The sequence below is a fragment of the Netta rufina genome, assembly GCF_964035555.1.
Source record: "Netta rufina genome assembly, chromosome: 17".
NCBI lineage: Eukaryota > Metazoa > Chordata > Aves > Anseriformes > Anatidae > Netta > Netta rufina.
In genome coordinates this window covers 14,867,765-14,892,738 of record NC_140141.1, presented here as the reverse complement: position 1 = coordinate 14,892,738, position 24,974 = coordinate 14,867,765, and the positions used below count along the sequence as shown (strand labels likewise).

Here is a 24,974-nt window from a genome sequence, read left to right as displayed (position 1 = left end):
AAATAACGGATGTAAACCTTCCGAGAGAATATGGAAGTTGCTCCAGTCACTCCCCGTGTTTGCAAACAGCACCGTAAGCTGCCTGCCGCATGGCCGGCTTTCATAAATTAAACGGTCAGCTTCGATATCTTCCTTTAAGACCGAGATAAAAGTGAAGTGAGGAGGGAAGGAGCTCTAATGGACTGTGAACACAGCCAGCTCGCACTCAGCAATTTATTGTCCTGCTCAGCGTGACGGGCAGTTCCTCGTTTTACGGAGATCTTTAGAGCCTGCAGTGGAGCGAAGGCAGCGAGCAGGAGCCCTGCGCCCAGCCCCAGCACCGTGCCAGGTCCCTGCACAAGGGGCCACATCCACCCGGACCCCTGCCCCCAGCAGAAGGGCTGAAGCTGAAGACCCTCCCCAGGCAGTGAAGCACCGTGCGAGGGGAAGCGCTGCAGGATTTCTCAGCTTTTGGCACTTTTCCTCTTTCTTTCCAGCACCCACAACACTCGAGTCCTTCCAGCAGAAGCTGTTAACGCTTCCCTCACAGGAAGCAGCGCTGCCAAAACCGGGGGGTGCCACCAAAGAGTCCATCCTGGAGACCAGAATATCACATTATTCTTCCCTCCAGGAGAACGTGAATGAGGCAGGGGGGCTGGGGGGCTGTTTTGCAGGGGCTGCCCAGCTTTGTGCCCACTGGAGACCCCCAAGCCCTGGGCACCCCCCCCTCAGTGCTTTGTCCCCAAGCTCCTGCCCTCAGCGTCCTGCTGCAGCCTCCACTGCTGCGTGCCCTGGGGCCGCAGGGGCACTGAAATTACACCTCATTTTCTGTTAATTACCTTCTGCAAAATGAGGGGCACAAACGCAAGCCAGACCCTTCCTGCAACAGCTCCCCTCCAGCCACGCATCCCGAACCAGGGGCTGATGTGCAACCAACAGCTCCTGGGGCTTGGGACAGCATCCCTGCACCCCCGGCCTTTGCTGCCTCACGTGGTGCTCCCCAATCCTTTTGGGGTGGTGGGGGACGCTGTGGGAGGTGGGATGGGCGAGCGTGCTGCAAAGCAAACACCGCTCGTCGCCCCGCTGCCGGGAAGACGGCTTTCCTAAGGCTCGGGGCCCAATGCAGAGCTCTGAAGGCATCTGCGAGCCAAAAGGAACTCTGTAATATGCCATTCACACCAAAGCAAATGACATACAACAATAATTAGTGAAGATTACACAGCAATTAACATGATTACAATTATGGTAGTTGAAATAATTTATACAATAAAATCCGCACATGCACTGCAACACATGACCAGGGATAAAAGTGGAGCTCGGATGCTTTTCCTGGGAGCTCATAAATAAAGCCAAGACAACTCCATTTCAGGGAGAGAGAAGAAATTGGCCTAATTTCTGACAGAAGAGGATTTTCTCATCGCGCCGTCATCTACAGAACAGCTCCCAGTTCTAATATAACAATTTGCTTTGACGCCCTACCGCTTCCAGACAAGCGTGGCACATCCCAGCAGCTGTGTACCTGGGATCCAGGTTTTGGGGATGAGGACAGAAGGGGAAATTCCTGGAGCCCACCAGCAGAGCTGCCACCTCTCCCCGGGACATATCAGCCCCACAGAGCCCGGGCAGCCCCGCGGGGATAGCAGCAGTGCCAGGGCACGCCGGGGCTGTGGGTGCTGCGGGGTGCGAGCACCTAAAGGTGCCTGAGGGTCCTTCAGCTCCCCTGCCTGCACCTGGGACCGGCTGCCACGACCTGCCTGGCGAGAGGCAGGATTAATGCATTAAGTTCTGAGTTTGCTTCCGAATAAAAAATGGAAGGTTTATCCGTCTCTGCTGTGTGTCATATTTATTGAGGCTTAGCTCTGCTGTCCAACATTTTGTACAAGCATTTAAATAGCAGAGAATTAAAGAAAACGTTAATCAAATCTCTCGTTTCTGTGCACTACACTGACGATAATAGCCTTATATTCTTTCCTCTGGCTTTTGACAGCTGTTTGTTCAGGAAATATCCCATATGTACTACAGAGAAGCAAGTGCTAGGCAGATTCATTTTTCATTACTGGGTGCTTGTGTAAGACAAAGGAATCTTAATAAGGAAGAGCTCGTTTCGCTGATCTCGTTTTTATTACCTACCGGTCTCATCTTCTGTTTGTTTGCATTTCATCCAGCCTCCTCTCTAATGTTTCCATCTTAGATTAGCGAAGCCAAACACAGCTCCCACACTGGGATTTGCAATTTGCCTTTTCACTAACCCCAGGACAGAGCCAGATTGTCACATTATTTCCAGGTCTAGGTACAAATTTCCTTTCTCAATGGCCGTGGTCGGCCCAGCAAGTTATTTTTATTAATCCCCAAGCCTACAAACCTGCCCTTTCATTATAAATCCAGTGCACTTTAGCTCAGAGACATGATATAAGCCCTAACTCCTGACTCACTGCCACGCACTTACAATCACGGTTGGGTCACTCGGACCAGCAGACCCCAAAAGGTGCTCGGGGACGGGGAGGAACCGCTGCTGGGGGGTGCTGGGGAGCAGCACGGCTGCCTCGGGGCTCCCAGCCACCTCCTGCCCTGCTCCCAGCCCTGCTCCCAGCCCTGCCTTCTCCCAGCACTGGGCAGGCTGCTCCAGCCTATGCAAGGTATCTGCTGCCAGGGGACTTGCTCTTCAGAAAATTAATTCTGGCAATAGTTAGCTATTTTACTGTACAAAGCCACAGCACGCAGCGAGGACAGACCTTTCCGGAATGAGAGCAGGGAGATTAATGCTAATGTCTGCAACGAGCGGCAGCCGGAGAGCTGCATCCGCATGGATTTCCTACCCATAAAGCACACACTGATGGGGACTAGGTGGGCACCAGGAGGACACCCAGAACCTTTGCAGTGGCTCCTGCCCAGCCCCTGCCACAGCACAGCGCGGGGCCGAGCCCGGCAGTTTGGCCACGCGAGTGCTCGGGCCACTCTGCAGCTTGCTCAGAGCCCGGCAGCATCTCCACCAAAAATTAACATATTTCATATTAAAACTGTGTAAATGCAGACTGCTTCCTCGGTAGCGAAAAGAGAGCATATGGCATACAAATCCTCAAATAGGCTGCATCGCCACTTTAAATTATCTCCAGAGAATACATCAAGGGATATTTTACTGCTTGAAGCATGTTTTTGATGTAGTGGCTTTCATCTAGCGTTTCACTGATCCTGGCGTGGCAGCGACTACCTTCCTTGATTTGATGCTGCGACCTCGAACCCTGCGGTTCCCCCCCTCCCTCCTGCCCACCGCCGTGCTCCTCGCTGTGCTGCAGGACCTGCCGCACCAAACCGGGTTTGTTCCCCTCCCTTCTCCCTCCTCAGCCCCATACACGCCGCACCAGGACACCCACAGAAGGAAGAACCCACGGCAGGGCCCGCGTGCTGCCCGGCAGTGCCTCTGCCATCTCACGGCGGACACCCGTGCTGCTCTCAGCCCTTGGGGCTCCTTTGCTGCCTCCCAAGCACCTTCACAATACACAAACTTGAAAAATGATTGCAAATGTCAGTCATGGAGCCTTGCAAGCCCTAAGCCACCCAAAGCCTTTCTTCAGCTGAAGTGGCCCAACCGCAGGCTGTGTGCGATGGCACATATTTTCCTCGCAGAGCAAGTATTAAAGAACTAATAACATAAGGCTCTTGCTAAACTGTTTGGGCTGATCCACCAGCAGTGTTTGCAAATTGATTTTTTTCTCCCTTAATATCCTTAAAGATATCTTAGCTGGAAGGGAAAATTACGGTGAAATCAACAGATGCCACCAGATGTGTGTGACCGCGAGGTTTACAGGGAGAGAAGATCAGCGCCAGCAGCCCCGGGGCCGGGCTGTGCTCTGCGTGGGGACGGAGCTGCAGGGGACACTGGTGGCACCAAGGGACCAGCACTGGGGCTCCAACACCCAGCCCTGCTCCCCGGGCCCCCTCCAGCAGGGCTCTGCCAGATGCACACCCCAGGCTCCGTGCCCATGCGCATGGCTCTGCAGGATGCTGCCCTCCCCAAAACCCGCCCTGGAGCTGCACCAGCCCAGCGAGCACCCAGAGCCCACGCCTCACCGCAGGGTGCTGGCTTCTCCTCCCCTCCCCACATTGCAATCCCCTGGAGCTGACACCCAGAGCCAGTGGTTTCCCCAGAGGAGAGCTGCGTGGGGCTCCCCCCAGGCCACCGCTGCCCACCGTGCCCGTGGCAGCCCCTTACCTCAGGCCCTGGGCACTGCGGCTCCCCATGGACTGCGCCGAGAGGCTCCCGGCCACACTGGCACCCGTTGGGGACGACCAGCCCGCGGACGAGCCCAGCCAGGAGCGGATGCTTTCTGCAGGCTCCAGGCTCAGAACGGAGCCGACGCTGGAGCAGGCGTCCCTGCGGGGAGAGGAGAGAGGAGAGGAGAGCCCTTGTTAGTGCCGGGAGGGGGCTGGGGGTCCCTGACCCCACTGGTCCCTGACTGCTCCAGCTGGGGGCTGGATGGAGCCCTTTGGGGTCTCTGTTTCCCTCCCAGGCTGCAGAGCAGCCTAACGTGCCCCACTGCAGCCCAGCAGGCACGAGCAGAGTGCCCAGGGAGAGCACAACCGTCAGGGGCACATGGAGCCGGCACAGAAGCCAGTCTGTCCACATGGGGTGGGAGCATGGGGACACAGTGACACGTGGTGGCACGTGGTAGCACACACGCAGCCATCACCGACAGCCCTATGTGGGCACCACGCCTGTGGCCAGCAGCTCCGAGGGCTCACTCACATCTCCCTCCTGGAGCACAGCGTGTCCCGCGCCGTCTGCACGCTGCAAACAAAGGGCAGTGGGGTCAGGCACAGATCAAAACCTTTCCAGAGGGACCCTGCAGACATCCCTACCACCCCACAGGGCTGGGGGCTGCTGCAGCAGACGTGGCAGCTGCCTTGGGGGCCTGTGGTCAGGATGGGCAGGGAGCAATGGGGTCACCGAGCCACCCCCCAGGCAGGGGACAAGCTTGGTGACAAGGGGACAAGGTCACCGGCCTCGGGCTGGTGACATTGCAGAGACCCTGCCCAGGGCTCGTGGCTGCAGGACGTGCCATCAGGCATCGTGTGTGCTGCTGAAGGGTGAAGCAGAACCCATCGCTTTTCCCAAACGCAGCAGCTGAGGATGTCCCTGCCGGGAAGCGCTTCTCACCTCTGCAATGTGCCAATTGTATTGGAAATCTTTTTTTTTTTTTTTTTTTTTATGAAGAAGTGAATTTCTGAGCTCATGGTTTCTAGCTCACCCTTCCCTGGTTTAATCACTGCATAAAGAAAAATCTCTTCTCACAGCATGATGACAAGCACATCCCTGCCATTTTTTAAAAATGTATTTATCTACTTTGTCTCCATTTATCATGATGCCCCTTTAGCAGTGTAGCAGAGGGGAAAATTGGAGGGCTGTGGACACAACTGCTGAAAAATTCAATAGAATACTTTTCCCATTTTTTCCTAGTAAATTCTTCCACCTAACGTGCCCAGCTGCATTGATTCCTCCAGGCCCCCCAGCTTCTGTGGCTGAACAAAGCCAGGTTTTCTGATCGATAAATGCAGCTACAGGGCACCTGCTGCATGGACACCGCAGCCTGGGGACACCCACGGGCCCTGCCGAGCCCAGGAAGGGGAAGGCACGAACCAGGGCTGGTTTCTGCACTGCAGCAAGGGGCAGCGGGCACTTCTGTGCCTCCCTGGCATGCCAAGCCCTCAGGGAACAGGGGGCTGCCCTGGGAATGGGGCCTTCTCCATCCTTTCTGCTTCTCTTAAGCTGGGCCACACGAGATGATTTCAAGGATGACACTTTTTCATGTGACCATTTATCAATGCGAAGTTACTTGTTCATAAACACGCTCTCAGCCAAAACGCTGCCTCTCCTGCAGGGGTGCAGCCGCAGCCACCCCAGCACCGCCCTGCCGTGCCCTCCCCACCGCCAGCACCCTGCCTGGCCCCGCAGCCTCACCTCTCGGCGTCGCTCTCGTCGCTGGCGCGCAGCTCCTCCAGGGCCAGCTGCAGGTCGGCGATGCGCCGGATGGCGGTGCCCAGGTCTGCCTGCAGCCCCTGCCGTGCCGCCGCCACCTCGGCCAGCTGCTGCTCCTGTGGGACCGCACCGGGTCAGTGCCAACCCCGACCCTGCACCCACCGCCAGACCCCGCTGCGTTGTGTTGCCGTGGCTTGCCAAGCCTCCAACGCGCCCGTGCCATCTTGCACACGGGGACAGGCGAGCAAAGCTGAAGGGACACCCCCAAGGGACACCCCCACCACATCACTGACCCTCACCCCCACAACAGAAGGCTAAAGATGATGAGCAAACACTAACGAGCTTGGGGCAGAACGTAAGGAGCGCCCAACAGTTAGTGTGCAGAAAGCTGCGGGTATCTCCACACGGGGGGCCCTTGGTTTTAGATGCACGGCAGCACCAGCGCAGCACCAGGTTCTACAGCCAGCAACAATCAGTGCAGGGGGATGTCTTTGCGAGCCGCCAGAGCTGTGTGTGTACGTGCTGCAGCTCAGCATTGAGAACAAAACCTGAACAAGAAATAAAACCATCTTTGAAGAGTCGTGTCCCCTCCCGGCAAGCGGGGATGCTGGGCTCTGGCGGTGAGCGGGCACCAGGTCTGCACAGCGGTGCGGGCACACGTTGTGGGAGCTGGGTTGTGCTCAGGTGGGGATCTCAGCACGGTGCTGTGTCACCCCAGATCCAAATGTAAGCCAAATATCTCAAATGGCCAAACGTGATATCAAAAGGTAACACCTCTCCCTGTGCGGAACATCCCAAAGGGCTGGGACTGGGAGCACCGGGCTCTGGGGACAGCTCTGGGGCAGAGACCGTGGGGGCACAGACTGCAGGAGGCTCCTGGGGCACCCCCTGCCCACACACACCATGCACCTGCTTAGAAACAAAGCCCTTTCCAGAAACACTGCTGGTTTATAAGAAAGACAGGAGCTTCATTTATAATTCAAACTGCAGGAGGAGAAGCAGGGAAGCAGCACCGCCCAGGCAGCTCCACAGGCCGGCAGCACCCGCAGCCTCGTGGTGCACCAGGGCTGCCCGACCCGGTGCTCGCCGCTGAGCCTGCAGGGGCTGAGCTCCCCCTTCGATCTGACTGCCAGGCTTTTCCGCGCACAGCCACGAGGAAGTCTTGGTGCCTTTTTCTAAAACCATCACACGGCAGAGAGAAAAAGAGAGAGAGCGCAAGCTGCAAATTCAACTTGATTGAAGCTGCCAGCTGTAAAATTGCCATCTCGGTGGTGACAAGGTGAGAGATGATTTGCAGCGCAGGCTGCGACAGGCCACGGTGCAGGAGCCAGCAGACTGTCAGAGTAAATAATGAAAGCCCTGGTATCACTGCGCGCCCAGGCCCGGGGGGAAGAGCATTGCAGTTCATAAAAACATGCAAAGAAGGATCCCAGTTATGGTCGCACAGCATCACAGTTGCTTCTGGAAAGGCACCAACATTGGGAAAAACCTGAAGGCTGCCAAGAAGCTTTCTGAAATTCGGTGCTTCCAAGCCTTGCGCTTCCCTCCCCGCTCATGCAGTGCAGAGGCATGGAAGGCCGAGTTCAGCCGTGGGAGCTGCTCCGAGGCAGCGGGGTTTGCCCTGCCCAGCAGGGACACTGCCGTGCTGGGGGCTCGGGAGGGGGCACACGGGGAGAGGCTGGCCCCTGAGCAGAGCCAGCTCCACACAGAACAAAACCCAAATTTTGGCTGGCGACGTGCCTGTGTTCAGCTATTTGCAACCGCAAGAGCCGGCAGTAAAACAACGGCTGGATAAAAAGCCCAAGTCTTCAGACACGCTGATAAGAGCCTCTATTGAACTAATTCCTCAGCTCCACGATACGGCTCCAATTAAATACAGTTCACTGCCTGCATTTAATTCCTCTCTCCCATTCTGCTGCCGTTAACCTGAGGCTGCATGGCGCGGAGGCAGCCCTGCACACGCCGTGCCCCCAGCCCCGTTCCTGGGCTGGTGAGGGGCAAAACCCCACAGCCCTGCGGCTCCTGCCCATGGCCCTGCTGGGGGTGGTGTGAATGTAGGGCTGAGAATCCCTGCTCCTAAACCAGAATGGGCAGGGCTCGAGCACAGTGGTGTTGCTAAAACAGACTCCTTGCAGCAGCAGCGCTATCACCATCACCGTGGGTACACAGGCTGAGCACACACAAAGGGAAGCACCAGTCACAGTCAGAGAATAATTTGGGACTGCTCTGCTGCTGAGGGACTTGTACGGGTCTGTGCACATGGATCTGCAGCGAGACTACGTGGGGAGGAGAAACCACTGGATCTCCGTGCCCTGCCTTTCTGCAGGACTTTGCGCCTTGCAGAGAAGATGCTGGGGCTGGCAGGAGCCCACCAAGGGGACGAGGCAGCGTGGGGGGGCTGTGACCCCAGGACCACCTCCGCAGCTACCAGCACTCGGCGGGTGCCCAGCCCCGTGGCACCCATGGTGCTCACTGGCGCTCACCCCTACCCACTGTAACATGCTGTCAGCCAGCGTCAGCTGCAGAAAAAGGACCTTTTAACCCTTTTTTCTTAAAATCAAGCACAAAGTAGCTGTACCCTATGATTGTCTCAAGAAAGGGAATAATTATGTCAATATAATTACATTTCAAATGCAAAAAATTATCTTCATTATACAAACCGAGAATAAACGCCCCAGCGTCAGGCCGCAGTTATCCCAGCCAGCTATTAGACACCTCTGACATATGTTGTTTCAATCTAAATGGAAATTCAGGAAGCATTGCACTTTTCATACAGTGACTGGCCTGAATGCTAACGTTCAGGAAGAGCCTCTGAGCGCTGCTGCCTTTTTGCCTCCTCTCAGCAGAAAAAGGAAAAGAAAGAACAAAAAAAGGGGGAACACATTTACTGAGAAAATCCCAGCCTGCCTGCTCGCCAGCCTCTGACAAAGCCCTGGTGTTGCCCGGGAGAGAAAGCGCAGGAGAACCGAGTGAAAGCTGCGGGGAGACCTGGGGAGATGAAAGGCAGCGTGTGGCTGATCCTGCTGGTGTTCATCGCTCATGGCCCATTATCCCAGCACCCTGCTGCTGGTGGCTGCGGAGCCTGGGCAGGAGCAGTGCTGAGGAACACGAACGGGGCTGGGAGAGGAAGGGGAGCCACGGGCAGGGTCTGCACCTGGCTGGGCTGAAGGCTGGAGCAGCCCGTGCTGCTGCCCGGCTGGGGAGTAAGGTGGTGATTTCCCAATTCTATGAGATTTGGGACCTATTGGATTTTTTCCCTGACTCTTTATGAGATTTGGTCCCTGTTGACTTTCTGGCAGCCACAGGGATCTAACCCTCTAGCCCCTCCTCACACCCCAGGCTTTGCTGTCATTGCGTCCCTGCAAAAGGGTTTCCCAAACCTCCTTTCTCAAGGATTTCTTTTCCGTCTAATTTTGTCTCAGAGGCATTTGAAGGTAAGTTAAGAAGAGAGAAGCAACAACAGCACTGAAATATTTATGGGGCCGTGAAGGATGCCGAGCCTGGCACCAGCGAGCAGCAGGCCCTGCCGCCTGTGTTTGTGTTTGCGGTTTTGCTGCCACAACACAACCTTTGCGAGCTCCCATCCACCTGAAGTGTAATCTAATTAGCCCAATTTGGATGGCTGCTATCTGAATAACTTAGCGTACACCTGCAGTATTCATCAATCATTATTATTTTTAATTAAGCAATTAACTTTCGTCTTTTCGGAAAGTTCGATGCGACAAGGTTTCCGCGGCTGCGGTTTCAAGCGGGACGGGGTGCATCCTGCACCCAGCCACCAGCAGCACCTGGAAGTGCTGTGAGCAGCCACGAGTGCTGGTGATTTCCTGGACAATTTACTTCTTTAATGGCAAAACAGAAATCGCCCGCCCGCTGCACGACACAGCTAATTAGCGCACGGCAGAGCTCTCGCTCCTCCACCACCCAGCCTCACCTCCAGGGGCCGGCTCCCTTTGATAATCTTCTCGTTGCACTTAGCCAAAGCGATCAGCACTTAAAGACAAGAGCAGCGCTGCGAGACCCCCAGTCTGGGGGCTGCTGGAGGCCCTGCTGAGAGCTCGGGGTTTGTCTGGGGCAGGCAGCGTTCTCGGCTGCTATCGCAGGCAGCTCCCATTTTCAGCTTCACTGGAAATGCCACAAACCAGCTAAAGGTTGCAAATAAAAAAATCATAAATATCAGGCTCTACTATGCTACACCACGCTGGACTGCGTGGCGATGGCAGGGCTGCAATTACAAAGGGTAGCTCCCATCAAAGGGACCATAAAAAGATTATTTACACCGTGACTCTCACCTTCAAAAAACGAACCAAAACCCCGTGCGAAGAATATTTTAACACCTGTACTTTGATTTTCAGTAGAAGTAGTTAATTATTATGCTGATGAATTTCACAGCTTCATTAAAGACACCTCCTTTAAGAGGAGGATGGGGGCACCCCCCCACACACACACCTCTGGTGCTGTCTCCAGAGCACTGAAGCCACCAGGCACCATGCCCAGCACCCAGCACCCAGCACCCCCCTGCCCAAATCCCGGCCGCAGCGAGGGCAGCTGGTGCCTGTGCCAGCCCCTGCCCCATCCTTCCCTACACCACACAGGGCAGCTCACCAGGAGGCTCGTGTCAGGAAAAGCACAAATGCGTGTGCATTCGTGATGAGCAGAGAGAGCAGGGTTTGTTTTTACACTCCCCAGGACTTGGAAATCCATCCCCTGCCCCTTGCCACGGCTCAGGCTCTGCCAGCTGGGTGCAGCCGTGCACACTCCGGGTGTCAGCACAGCAGCTGAGAGACCAGGAGCTGCTGCAGGCTCAGAGCCAGGCTGTGTAGGAAGAGGAGGTACAGCTCCACGGGAGAAATTCAGGACATGCAACTGAAGCAAAGACAGAGACAACTGGGGCCAAGTACTACCCCCTCCGTTAGAAAACATGCATCCCTCCCTGCGACGGCACAGGGCTTGGAAAGCATTCAAACCCCATTCTTCCTACAAAATTCATAAGGCAGAGCCATCTGCCTGGCAGCCAGCTCTCCAGCTCCCATCCCTGGGCTGTATTTTCCCTGCTGTCTGTGAATGTCGGGAGCACGAGGCAGCTTCTGCCTCCCAACTGCCCAAAGTGGGTCAAAAACGAGGGAGGAATGGGAACGGGAGTCCTGAGCCCAGCCGGAGGCGTGGGGGCGGTGGGACAGCAACAGTCCTTGTGGTGGTAGGATTTAACATGCCTCCACCTCTGATAAATGCGAGCCATTAGAATAAAAACCCTACGTACAGACATCAGCTCTTGGGACCTGGGAAGCCAGACCAGTTCCTAATCCCACCTGAGTAACGAACTGTCCCGCTGGGTGTTTCTCAAGCCCTGGTAGTGCCTGGCAAGTGCACAGCCTCACCACTGCTTATTTAAATAAAAAAAAAAATCGTTAGGTGCAGACCACGACTTAAGTAATGTTAAGTGAATAATTCATGCGGTATCTATAATAGATGGGGGATTTAGCAGGAGCAGGGCTGTAAGTGGCTCTGTATGAACTATTGATGCTCCCTGCCTGGCACAGCTGCAATCACAGCTCTCTGTGATGCTTTACAGGAGTGCTGGTAGGAGCGTGGGCTGAGCAATGCCTCCGCTGCTGGGAACGTTGTGGGGCCACCAGAGCAGCCAGGGCTGGCCTGAGGCATCCCCAGGACCTCCTCTCCTGCTCCCTCCTTGCTCAGCTCCCTCCTCCCGCAGCCAATGCCAGTAACCCCAGTTGCCTACCTGGCTGGATTCAGCCAGCCCCCATTTGCCCCTGAGCGTGTCTGTTTGTGCCGTGCTCCTGGGAGCTCCCTCAGACACCCTGCAAACTTGGGGGACAGAAGCATAAGATGACCGAGCATCAAATACAGGGGGTCTCCAGCACGCCGGGCTCAGGCTGGCAGAGCAGGGACAAAGCCTGTCTGTGGTGTGTGCAGTGGCTGTGCAGCAATTCACTCCGAAGCAGCGCTCCCTTCAGAAGGGCTCGCAGCCTCGGGGAGAACTAAATGGCGAGCTCTCCTTGATTGTTAAATAAAAGATTATTGATAAAATAACTGCTTCTAATGCGGCTGTCTCGCTAGCAGAAATGCAATATCTTTCAATTACTGCTTGGAAGCAAGGCTTTCCTTTTGTTTACTGGAAAATACCAACATGAAAAGAGCTGCCGGGAGAGGACTGTACAGCGAAGGTGAAGCTATTTCTGCCGCACTCTCACTCTGCCTGGGGCTTTGTGCAAGCAGAGCAGGCTCACTGCCTGTCCGTGGGCTCACTGTCTCCGTGCAGAGCAGCACAGCGGGGCTGGGCAGCCCGAGGGGCACTGCCCCGTGCCGGGCGCTCCCCCTGCTGCAGCTCTCCCCCAGAAAAGCAGCAGGAGCTGGGCACCTGCTCAGCATTTGCTAGAGATGAGCAGGAGAAGCAGTTTGCCTCCTGGAACAAAATAGAGAGCAGAGAGACTGCCCAGCCCTGCCTGCCCAGCTGTGGAGAAATGGAAAGCGAGGAGCTGCGGTGACAGCTTTGGTTCGATGCTTTGGGGCTGCAGGGGATGAGAAGCCATCCTCTGCTCCTGCAGTGAGCCCGGAGCTCCCCAGCTCCACTCGCAGCAGCCCAGACCTGGCGTGCTCTGCATCCCTTGGAGGGCTGGGACCACCACTTCCACAGCTCCCTGACCTCCCAGGGGAGCAGGGCTGGGAGGACACCGCTCGCTCTGCAGCAGCACACAGAGACGTGCATGGCCCGGGATTCCCTGAGCCCCCATCCCAGAGCAGCCAAGCTGGGACAAAAGCAGTGCTGGGCAAGCCCTGGTCTGGGGGGTGCAGGAAGGTAGGGGGCCGAGGAGGGCCTGCAAAGCAAAGGATGCCTGAAACTGTGCATTTTTGGCAGGACAAAGGGGCCCGTGGGACAGCACCCCCTTACCAGTTCCACGCGCCGGCGGCTGGACTCCAGCTCCCTCTGCACCAGCTCGTTCATGTCCGCCTTCATCTCCTCCATCCTCCTCTGGTAGTACTTGGTGCTCTCCTTCTCCCGTGCCTCCGACTCGGCCGCCTTCTCCAGCTCCTCGCCCATCTTTATGATGCTGTCCCGCAAGCGCAGCACCAGCACCTGGGGAGGCAGCACAGGGTAGAGCCAGGGAGATGCAGGTGGGGAGCCAGGAAGCTCTCCGAGAGCACTCAGCGACGTGGGGAGCACTCCCTGCCTGACCCTGATGCTGCCCTGGGGCACCAGAGCCATTTCCTGCACCCCGAGTTTGTTTGGGCAGTGCAATCCGGGGAAGGAGTGACAGCAAAACCACCTCCTGGGGTGCCAGCACCCACACTGACTTATGGGCACAGTGAAATTTTTGGACAGAGCCTGATGCCCTGGGGTCCGCCTGGTGCTCAGGGTAGGGGGTGGCTCTCAGGAGGGTGCTGGGATGGCATCTGGAGGCAGGGGCTGTATTCTCCTCCGGGTGTTTATAGCACAGGACCAGTGTTCCTTTTTAATCAACACCACAGCAGGTATGAACACTGACAGCAGCACGAAACCTGCGGGCCCTCAGCAAGCACAGAGCGCGGGGCAGGATGAGCCAAGACCCCAGCTACGAGCTCCGCCGTCCCCTCGCCCCTTCCCGGTGCGGGTGTCACCGCGTCCACCTCTCGTGCTGAACCACGTCCCCCGGGGCCCCGTGCCCAGCCGTACCTCGAAGCGCTTCATCTGCACGGCCTGGCAGTCCAGGCGGCTCTCCAGGTCGCGGATGTGGGCCTCCTGCCGGCTGATGACCGCGCGCTCGGCCGGGCGCTGCTCCAAGCGCGCTGCGCTCGCCTGCGCCGCCCGCAGCTGGGGGGACACGCGTCAAAACCACCCCTGCCGGCACCGTGCCCGTCCCCTCCCCTCAACGTTACCCACACCGAGACCTCTGCGGCCACCCCCCAGCTCCCCTCTAAATACAAAATGAATGCCTGGGACCTGGCGTGCGCGGCCAGGCACGTCGGGAAAATATTGCCTGAAGCTCCCTGAAGGATTCCCTTGTGCTCGTACTGTGCAATAAATGCATGACACTAGCATGCACTTTTGAAAGAAAAATGTTCCAGCAGGATGGCGCTCGTCTGGGTTTCTTTTGCTTTTCTCTTCTCAGCAAATTCTTTGAGGACAGCAGGCATAAAAATTCACAATTTATGTGCAAAGCTGCCTGCACTGAGTTTTTTCTCCAGCCGTTACACCGAGATCTCCTAGGCAAGCTGCCCTCCTTTTAGCAGCCCTGGAACAAGCTTGGTTCAGATTTTATATTTGACCTAGAACCGGGGGAATTTGTCATCTGTTATCTGGCCTATCTTTACAGCACAATACTCTCCGCCTCGGAGTGAGCGAGTGCTATCTCCGATTCCTGGGCAGCTTAGCCACGCTCCAATAAAGCACTTAACTTAATGGGATTACCCATGTGTTGAAAATTAATGCATGCGCTCCAGGACAGCGGGGCAGCCGCAGCGCTGAGGCAGAGCAGCACCCAACCATGCCACCCCAGGGCAGCCCTGGCCACAAGCCCGCTTCTCCCCCAGCCCCACGGAGGAGCTGAAGGTCCCTGTCCCGAGAGCCACGCAGGGAAAAACCTTCTCCACCCCCAGGCAGTGCCCTGCAGAGCCCTGCAGCCCCAGCACACGTGTGTGCCCCAGCCCCAGGGCTGCAGCAGGCAGGCAGCGGCTCCTGCACCTTGCAGGGCACACACAGGGCATTGACAAGAGAGGAGGAACCGGCCTGTTCTACAGAGGAGAAATTGCTTTGTGACACCTCGGTGGAGACTTGGTCTGACTGTGGACATGGGGATGGCATCCCACTGCCTGGTGCCGTGCGGCTCGCTGGGTGCAGGGATCTCGCTGCTGAGCTCAGTGCGGGATGGCTGGGGAGGAATTACCTTCTCCTGGAGGCTCTGCTTTTCCTTCTTTGCATCCTCCACCTGCGTCTGTAGCTCCTGGATCTGTGCGATATCTGTTGCAGACTGGGGAAACAGAGAGCCTGGTGGTGGAAGCAGCCCCAATGCCTGGAGCAGCACACAGGCACTGAGGTGTTGCAGGCACTCGTGCCAGCTCCCGGCAGGGGCTGCCTCTCCCTGCACAGCCCTGCCTGAATGCCTCTTCCCTCATTTTTCAGAACAAATACTGCAGGTCAGGCCAGCACCCTCTTGTCTGGCCCATTTCTGCTCTCAAGGTGCTTCCAGACCCCGTTCCCCAGCTCCGTAGCAGCCCTGCAGGGTACCGGGCTGTGCACTCTCAGCCTCGCCAGCCTGACCCCACGGCTGCCCCCCCGGGAGCCTTGGGGTCCCTCAGCTCTGCTTACAACCCTTTGGGAGAGCCTGCCCGAGTCTGAGCGTTATGCAGAGAGCCACAGGGCTGTCTGTCAGCACTTTTTAAGCTTTGCATGAGAAAATGGCAAAGAAAGAATAGAAAAAGATCCAGAGAGCGATGCTCCAGGATTTCCTGGCTATTGAAACTACAGCCAAGCAACTTGAACAGAGTCAAAACGGGGGTGAGAGGAGATGGGGCCGTGAGCCACCCCTTCCTCTCACCCCAGCATCTGGTTCCTGAAGCCCCCACCCTGGGCACCCACAGGGACTGGCATTTGCTTTGAGCCACGCTGCGGGATTTTCCCTGCCGGGGAGGGGGATGCTGCAGAGCCCCCACCCCAGCAGCTCCTACCTGTGCGATCAGGGCCTTGTGCTTCGCCATGAGCTCGTTCAGATCCTCCTGGTCCTCGTCGACACGCCGCAGGAGGTCGGCTCTCTCGTGCTGCAGCTGGGACAGCTGCTCATCCGCCTGCGGTAGCGGAGCGGGGCCTCGAGTCGTGGGGGGGACCCACCTCAAAACACACCCCACTGGGGGGTCCGTGACACCCCCTGCCCGGCTCCCCCAACCCGGTGGAGCTGCAGGGGGAGATGAGGGGACGCTGCGTGCTTTTAGCCCTTTTATCCACCCATTAAGGAGCCCGGGGGCTGTTCACCAAGGAGGCCGGGTGATTTGGGGTTATTGCTACCAGGCATCCCGTGGGGGTGGGACCGCGCCGCTGCCCTGCCCCACGCACCAGGGTCTTGTTTCTGCTGAGGGTCTCCAGCTCCGCGTGCAGGTTCTCCAGCTGCAGGGCTGTCGCCTGCTGGCACCTCTGGGCCTCCGCACACCTCGCCTCGCTCTCCTCCAGCTGTGAGGGAGAGAGGTGATGATTGCACAAACCCTCGGTGCGTGCCGAAACCCTTCCTGTTTGCACTGCACCCCCAGAGCGTGTCCCCTGCTCGCACACGCCAAAATTCAGCCTTTTAAGATCTGTGCTGCTGCTCAGATCGCCTGGTTCTGCTTTACAATGGAAACTTTCCCCAGGCAGCAGCCACAGTGCTGCGAGAGGAGAGCTCCCCGCATGCCCGGCCGCACGCAGGCACCCTTCCTGCGGGTAGGGCACGCACCACACACCCCCTCCGCCTTGGCAGGGTAGAGCTGGGATCATTAATTTGCAAAATTATGTGAATTACATGTAACTCCTGATTAGAGCAATTCACGACTGGGAGTTTTCAAATGGGCTTTTCACATAGCATAAATTGCATTTGCAAATACACACGAAATGCCACATTTATGAATGCGAACTTGCTCTCGGTTTTTATAGCTCAGCCGTTAAAACTACAATGATCTTAAGTGGGCTGGAAACAGCTGGAAGATGCAGCAGCATCCCCCAAACACACCGCTGAGACGGAGGAACTTACGTGGGTTGTACCTGAACATGCAGTTCCTTGCCTTGCTCACTCAGGTTCCTTTTGTTTATCAGAAGGGAAACTCAACCCCTCCGCCTGCTGCTCGTTTCCCCTGCCTGCTCCCCGTTTGTCCAGGGAATGCAGGGCTCAAGTGCAGCTGAGGACGCTGCCACAGTTTTAAGCCATTTTCTCAGGGAATGTTTCACCTGTCTTTTGCTATTCCCTCCCTTAAAAAATAAATAAATAAATAAACGGGAAGATTATGAAGTTCTGGAGCAACCCTCAGTTCACTTCCCTCAACAGTCTGGGGTGAGACTTGTGTTTTGCATAAAGCTCGGGAGGCAGGGACTGAAATTACCCAAACGACAGCTTCTAGGAGACATTAACAGTCAGAGATTTCCAGGGAATGCTAGCTTGTGCCACAAAAGGAGCCCCGAGGCCAACAACAGCACCTGCCCTCAGCTCCCCTCCTGCAGGAATTTCATTCTCTCATTCACATCCTGCACACACGTGTCCTGCAGCACTCTGCCCTCGAGCTCACCACGGGAAGACCAAAAACCACCAGCAGCATGGCCCTAAGTGCTTCAGCAAACAGAAACGCCTGAGATCATGCCCTGTGTCACCACGTGGTGAGCACAGGGAAATCCCACAGCATGGGACAGCAGGCACATCGCAGCCCCCCGCCACCCCGAGCCCCTGATGCCACCAGGCACTCAGCTCACACAGCAGCTCTGCATCCAGGGCTTTCCCACATTTTTCCAGCTTTTCCCTGGGCCTGGTCATTCCCCTGCCCTGATTCCACAAATGCTCCGGACAGTTTAATCAGAGAGAAACTCATCTCTGGACCTCCCATTGAATACCAGCTTCTCTTTCACTTCATGCAATGGAATTTTCCCACTTGGGAAGAATAAACTGAAACTCTCCCCAAAATGCATAATGTATGAATGGAACAGCATTAGTTTGCTGTGCTACGCCATCTGTTAAATACCTGCGTAAAATGGGTGCTTCAGACTTATTAAGAAACAATGCTCTACTTTCAGACCATATGGGTTTTGATTAACGGAAATGTAGCATTTTAGCGACATTTTCGTTCTTGCAGAGCTTTGTGGGCTGGTGGTAGGATGTATCGGATTCTGAGAACCTCATCATGAATGCCATTAGGAAGCATTTAGATGTAAGGGACGGCATAATCATGAGGCACTGGTAATGCATGCGGAGCCTTGGCAGCATCACAGACACGAGAGGCTCCCAGTACCGAGGCTCTCCTCCACACTCCCCAAATGCACAAGGCAGTGGGGCAGGTGCCACCAGGCAGGGACAGCACACGGCCTGCGAGGTGCCACAGCAGCAGACGGGGCCAGCAATGCCCTGGGAGCTGGAGCTGGCAGCAGAAGGGTGCCCTCGGCACCAGGCAGCCCTGGCGCTGGGTGCTGCGCCGGGTCAGAGGGTGACAAATCGCCCAGCTGAGGGCACAGGGGAGGGCAAGGCAGGGGCTGCGCATCACCTCCGAATCTGGAGTGGGATTTGGGAAATACTGAGGGCTTCGTTGTTAAGTGGAGTGTTACAACGGGCAAAACAGCTCAGTAGTGACTGAGAGAGAACTCATGAGTTCAAACAAGGGACGTGCCCTGGTCGTGGCCACCCCCTGCCCCTGCTGTCCCAGTCAGCAGCACAGGCGTGGGCACGGCAGCAGCCCCAGCGCCCAGCTCACCTTCCACGTCTCCCCGGTGCAGGTGGGAACAGCTGCAGCTCACAGCTGTTATTTATGCAGAACTATTATCTCAATTATATTCGTGTGTTGTTGGAATCGCTCATGCCTCCCGATTAGTTTGTTTCCAGGGGTAATGCACAATGGAGATTAATTGCTGTGCGGTTTCGGAGGACTGGCGTCAGTAGCTCAGCCCTGGCGCTCTGCACGTGCCAGCCCGTGGCCGGCGAGCGCCGCCTGCCCTGCCGTCACCGAGGGCATGAGGACTTCTGTGCCACCTCCTCCCGGGCTGCACCACAGCCGTGTGTCTGTCCATCCTGCACAGGGCACAGCAGTGCCCCCCCTGCTCGCCCCAGCACGGGACCCGCGGTGTCCGCGCTTAAAGCCTGGCACGGGAGCCGCGGTCCCTGCTCTGGCAGCTTGTGCCTCCTTACAGCCATTTCTATGGCAACACGTCCTGCAAACAGGGCCTCCGGATCACGGTGTGAGAAGACAGAAAGCATGCTGAAACAGAAGGTAATTAACAGGGCTGCCTAAGAAAAGGAAAAAATACTTAACCACTGTTGGCTTAATTACAGAGCTGTGCTCCCTGCAAGGCGACCCTGGCGGCACAAGGGGCACTCCTTGCGGCAGCACAGAGCGTGCACAGTGCCACAGGTCACTGCTTGCCTGAGCTGCTGTGGTCCCTGAGATCTGCCCCAGCTTCACCTGGGTCAAGGTACAACAAGTGACATCCCCGGAGGGGCCGGGGCTGCTGTGAGCAAAAGCTCTGCACTGCTCACCATGGGGGCGAGGGACAGCGCAGGGCAGCCCTGACCAACGCTGGGGCCACTTTGCTGCCTCTTTTCCATAGTGGATCTGGTGAAAGCCAGCAGGAGAGGTCGTGCTCATTCACACCTCCCAGCCCACAGCACCCACACGCTCAGCTTGGCATTGGGACAGCATCCCCACGCGGTACGCAGGCTTTGGTCGAACACCACCTGCGGCACCGCGGGGACGTGCTCAGGGGACAGCGATGATCGGGTGTCCTGATGCCTCTGGAATCCTCCCCGGTGCCTACCTGCCTGTGCAGCCGCTCCAGCTCGGCAGCGCTGGCGGCACCGGGCTCCGTGGGGGCAGCCAGCAGCAGCTGCGCATCGGCCAGCAGCGCGCGCGTCCGCCGCAGGTCCCGCCGCAGCCGCTTCTCCACATCAAGGTCACGGTGGCCGATCTGGAGGGAGAGGAGCAGCCTGAGGGTGAGCCCGGCGGTGCCAGGGCTTCAGTCCCCAGCCAGAGCCACCCTCAGGCCTGCCCCACATAATAAAACTTCCAAAAGCACCAGCTTGGGAACCAGGAGGGATTTGGGTAATCCATTTTGCAAGAGGATATTAAATATCTACGTGTAAATGGGGCAGTTTTCCATCTTTATCAAATAATACTTCAATACAAGGAAGAAAATAAATTACCCAAACACCAGCACTGTCAGGTTACAGGAAAACACCACATTTTTTCTACCAGAAAGCTGTTCCTCTGAAGGCATTTGCTTGCCCCATCCTCCAGGAGCTGTATGTCCCCAGAGCACCAGCGCCCTGTCCCCACAGCCACTGAGCACCAGGGCTCTTCATGTGGCCAGGCTGCAGTGGCAGCAGCCCAAAATGTGGCCGTGCTGGGAGCACAGCCAGCAGCAGGGTTGCACCGTGGCTGCTCCTCCCACCCCACAGCCCCAGCAGCCGTGGATCTGGAGGAGGAAGACCCCGGAGCGTGCTAAGAGCTGCTGCAGGGAAAGGTGAAAGTCCCTGCATGAGGGAAACAAAGACAGAAAAAAAAAACCCTGCAACTACGGGGAAAATGGTAGGTGGGAGAAACAATGACGAAGGCATGAGGAAGTCAGCCCACAGGGGAAGGGGAAAAAACCACCACATGCTGGTGGGGAAGGCTTCATCAGGAATTATTTACACCTCGCTAACGCAAAGCATCCGGAGCCTCCGTCAGCCGCGGAGGTGCGTAACCGATGCTGCAGCCTTCGGGGGGGGGGAGGCAGCGGCTCCTCGTGCGTGCATCTCCAGCAGTGCCAGCAGAAAATAACTGCTGGGTTATTTCCGAGGCTCATCGCCCGGCAATGCAGTGTCACTGCATCACTCGGAAGCCGTTTAAAGGAAAGAAGGAAGCACCTTAAAAAAACAACACAAAAAACAACCCTCCACGTTCCCCCCTCAAACAGAGAGCAACCATGGTTACAAGGATAAAAGAATCAGAAAAACACCAAACAAGCAAGGACATGGTTTCAGTGCTTGATTTCAGACTAATTGAAGTGTGGGAGCATTTTCCATTTACTCTGTTCCACAGCTCCTCTCGCTTCAGACCTGTTCTCCTATTTTATGTTCACTGGCTAAAATTAATTGTGCGGATTTGACCTTGCAGCCTGTTTCCGAGCTGGCTGGCATTTGCAGAAACCCGCAATCGTTGACATCTCCATTTCCTTAATTAGTTTTCTGGGACAGCTTTTTTTTTTCCCTTTTTTAATAAACTGCTCTGAAGCATACTGTCCGCTGTAAGTCAGGCAGTATTTATAATAACACTATGGCAGAGCAGATTTGCTTTTATCCCTGCCATCCCTATAGACCATATCTTGGACGCCGTTCAGCATCATTTTCTGCATAGCTCAGTGTCTGCTGCCATTGCAGGCGATGGATTTTGTATCGTAAATGGGCACAGCAGGCACCCCAGCCTCTGCCTCGGCCTGCCACCATTCCAGCCTGCTGCTTTTTGAAGTTACAAGGCAGGGGTTTAATCCAATAGCTGCTTTCCAGGTGCTGGTTATATTCCACGTACACTCCAGCAACACCCAGGGTTTCTCTTCCCTCTCCCCTTCCCTTTGCAGGACACGGGGGTGCTGCAGGGGCAGTGATGTGTGCGTCCCGAGCCCCACGCTCTGCTCCAGCTTCCCACTGCAGGGCTCTGCTTCCTCCTCACTCAGCTCAGTTTTGCTCTACCGAGCAAGAGAAATGCGCTGCACGGAGCAGCAGCAGCAATGTGCCCTGCTGCAAGATTTATTGCGGCACTTCCCATAACATTTTACAAGCTCAGGATCAGTGGGACGTTACGGCCAGGCCCCATCACACCGCATGTTGTTTGCAGGGAGTGCCCTGCTCATTTCAGCCCCAAGTTCCCCCATTTAATGAACGCCTGCAGGCGCCAGGCTCGGTGGCACCCAGCCCACCTGTGCCAGTGGCCAGCAGACACATTTCATCACTCCGGCCCCACACAACCAGCTCCTCCTCTGCACGTGCAATGTGGCTCACGACGCGGCACAGAGAGGGGACACCAGCACGAAACCAGCCCCAGGGAGCCCCTGCGGGGGCAGGAGCAGCAAGAGGGCAGCGCTGACCCTGTCCCTGTCCCCGTCCCCGAGCACTGCCTGTCCCCAGACACTTCCAGCCCGGCTGCTCAGCGATGCCAGGCGATGCCCAAGCTGGTAAATGCTGTTCCATGGAGCCGCGCTCGGTCCCTTGCTTTCTAATTTATCGTGCAGCAGCTGTGTGCGCTTTTCCCATTACATTCACTTCAATCACTGCCATGGACACATTAGAGAGTGAAAAGGGATTTGTTCAACAAATGCGTCTGGGGCAGAATTCCTCTGCAAATAGCAGACTCTGATAAGCTGTTTTTCTCGGCAGATGGAGCTGCTCCAGAGCTACTTCTGCTTAGCTTGACTCTGGCGAAAGCAGCAGCCCGGCCTCGTCCTTACCTGCTCACACAGGGTGCCGACCAGCCCTTCCAGGTCCTGCTTCTCATGCAGCACCGTCTGCTTCTCCTCGTACTCCTGCTCCAACTGCATCTCCAGCTGGCGGAGCTGTGCGGGGAGAGGGCCCCAGGCTCGGTCAGAGCAGCGTGCAGAAAGGGAGCGGGAGCAGGGAACAGTGACTGCTCTCCAGAGAGTCTCAGCCATTTACTCATTTGGAAAATAATAGTCAGGCCATGCAGGGGAAGGCAGAGGAAGGGTGAGTGACACCCTGTCAGCCACGAGCAGCCCCGAGGGCTCCCCCTCTCCCTTAATGACGCTGGCAATAACTTGCCCCCTGCACAGGGCGATTAAAAGTCCGAGGGGAAGGGCAGAGGTGACCCCAGAGAGGAGCCCTGTGCAATGCACAGCCTGGAGCTCCAGTGAAAGCTGAAGAGGGGCAGGGGTAAGCACAGGAACCACAGCGAGGGCAGTGCCCAGCAGACCAGGGGCAATCGCAGCCAGCCACAGCCCCACGCAGCAGCACGGCCCTGCCAGGCCTCGGGGCTGGTGACACCTACGTGCTCACAGGAGCAGAGATCGCCTCATTTGCCTCCCGACTTGTTCTGCCTGCCTAAAATAGCGCATGCAAAACCCCACGGACTGCTTCATTAAGCCTCAGCGACGTTAATTTGCTATCGACAGCCAGGTACGCCCCAGGCCTAATGGGAACTGGCTGCTGCCACGCAGCACGGCAGCCCCGAATCTGACACCCCGGGGATTTCGGAGAAATCAGAATGCATGTTTGCGAGCTGCCGAACTAGCAGCTTTCTCAGACCTTGTCAAAAGGCTATTTTCTGTTCATTATCACAGAACACAAAGCCCTGGCTGTCTGCAGGAGGTGCCCTTGGTGTGATGCTGGTGTTGCTCACAGGGAACGTGGTGCCTGCATGTGCTGCGTCCCACGGGGCCCTGCTCCATCCGCAGCGTGGGGGATCCCGGCTGCCCCAGCCCCTGGTTCTGCATCCTGGGCTGGTGCCGGGCTGGGAAAGCAGCAATCACTGCTCACCTGGGAGGAGGGAGCCCCCTGAGCCCCCCAGCACCGACCTACCCTCCTTTGGCAGGACTGCCGCACGTCCTCCAGCTCCTCGTCCTTGTCCTCCAGCTCCTTCTGGTGGATCTGCTTCATCCGCTCTATCTCCAGTTCCAGCCGCTGGTGGAGCTGAAAGGCCCGAAGGCGAGCACGCCCGCGGTCGCACCCCACTCCGGAGCTCCAGCTCGACCCACCCGTGTGGGGAGAAACATCCCCGGCACACCGAGCCTGGATAGGGGCCGCGTTACCTGCTCCAGGTGATCGACAGTGGCCGTTTGCCGCTCCAGCTCCTTCTGCTGCTCGGCAGCACTGGCCTCCAGGTCCCAGAGCTGCTGCCGGAGCGCGGGCACGGCGCGGGCATCCGGGGCACCGGGGGCACTGAGCTCCTGCAGCCTGGTGGCCAGCTGTGCCACCCGCTGCTCCAGGCTGGCCCCCTCCGCCTGCTTCTGCTGCTCGGGGGCAGAGTGGGGGTCAGCATGGGGGGCTCAGCACACAGGGGGGACTCACACATGCACCACTCTCAATACCCTGACCGTTTCCAGCTGTGGCATCAGGAACAGCCCAGCCAGCAGCGGGCAGCCCCGACCTCCCCAGCTCTCTGCGCAACCCCTTCCCTCTCCGTTTTGCTCCTGGTGTCGCTTTCCTCACCCCTGGGATGCGACTTGTGCTGCCCGGGGTGGCCTCACAGCCCCCCAGCCCCATGGAATGGGGCTTGTGAGACATGACAGCCTCTCCTAGCAGAGGATAATGTTATTAAAGGCATCAGGTGCCTCCCATAGCTGTGCTAAAAGAGACCAGAGTCACGTTGCTGGCTTTGCCTCTGCTGTGATTGCAAAGAGGATGGCCTTGCTCTGCGAGCTGCTCCTGGACTGGGATGCAAAGCAAGTGGGCCATCCCTTGCTTACCTCCAGGCTCTGCTGGAGCTTGCCCATCTCCCACCTGAGGGAGGAGTTCTCCTGGGTCACCTTCTCCCGGAGGCTCCTCTCAAACGCCGACTCCCCCAGGGCCTGGGCCAGCTGCAGGTCGAACCTGGGCGCAGAAGCGCACATCACCTCTGCGTGGTGCCACGCCACCACCACCCCCCCTGGCCCTTCTGTGCTCCCCCCATCCCCTTCCCACCGGCCTTACTTCTTCTGCCTCTTCTCCAGCTCGTGGTTGCGGCTCTGCTGGCTCTCGGCGAGTGCCCGCGCGTCCTCCAGCTCGCAGGCCAGCCGCCTGCAGCGCCGCCGCAGCTGCTGCGCCGCCACCTGAGCCGCCTTGCACGCCGCCTGCGCCTCACCCAGCTGCGGGAGAGGTGTGTGAGTGGGTCCCGGGGCTGGCACCACGACCAGAGCTGGAGCTGGACCCCCCCACCCCAAGGCACCTCTTCCCCAGGCAGTTGTTTTGGGATGAAACGCTCCCGTGCAGAAGGGGAGCTTCCCCTAGGGGCTGGTGCGCAGGGCAGGGAGATGCACAGAGCTCTCGCCAGCCAGGGAATGAGGTCATTAAGGAATGACTTTAAATAAGCAAAATCTTGCAGTAATGAAGCCTGTAATTCCAAACTAACTATCTGAAAGCAAATGGGATGTTTTGCTTTACCCGAGATCCTAAGGCTGGGCGGCTTCTCTCATTACTTTTTAATGTAGCATGAACAATTCTCATTTCTTTATTTTACCCCTATGGGATCCCAGCCACTGCCCAGGGAAGCACACTGCCTTTTTGTCTCCTCACCACAACGCTCAGGAATTGCCATCTCTTCACATTAACAGCTCTTTGTGCGACAGGTCATGCAAGCACAACCCCATCCCATACCCAGGAGCTGCATCAGCATCAGGACCCAT

General features: G+C 57.1%; 1 protein-coding gene across 3 annotated transcripts in view; it reads right to left on the bottom strand.

Moving 5' to 3' along the window:
• The window catches only part of MYO18B (myosin XVIIIB), a 56,996-nt gene that overhangs the window by 4,681 nt on the left and 27,341 nt on the right, over positions 1 to 24,974 (bottom strand). For all 3 annotated transcript variants that reach the window (XM_084297533.1, XM_084297532.1, XM_084297534.1), the window contains exons 29-42: positions 24,283 to 24,437; positions 24,060 to 24,183; positions 23,403 to 23,603; positions 23,173 to 23,283; positions 22,089 to 22,193; positions 19,422 to 19,571; positions 15,999 to 16,112; positions 15,617 to 15,733; positions 14,836 to 14,919; positions 13,626 to 13,763; positions 12,864 to 13,049; positions 5,936 to 6,069; positions 4,724 to 4,765; positions 4,190 to 4,351 (exon numbers count right to left, since the gene is read on the bottom strand). In XM_084297533.1, coding sequence (XP_084153659.1) covers positions 4,190 to 4,351; positions 4,724 to 4,765; positions 5,936 to 6,069; positions 12,864 to 13,049; positions 13,626 to 13,763; positions 14,836 to 14,919; positions 15,617 to 15,733; positions 15,999 to 16,112; positions 19,422 to 19,571; positions 22,089 to 22,193; positions 23,173 to 23,283; positions 23,403 to 23,603; positions 24,060 to 24,183; positions 24,283 to 24,437 — 1,823 coding nt within the window. The remainder of the gene's footprint in view (positions 1 to 4,189; positions 4,352 to 4,723; positions 4,766 to 5,935; positions 6,070 to 12,863; positions 13,050 to 13,625; positions 13,764 to 14,835; positions 14,920 to 15,616; positions 15,734 to 15,998; positions 16,113 to 19,421; positions 19,572 to 22,088; positions 22,194 to 23,172; positions 23,284 to 23,402; positions 23,604 to 24,059; positions 24,184 to 24,282; positions 24,438 to 24,974) is intronic.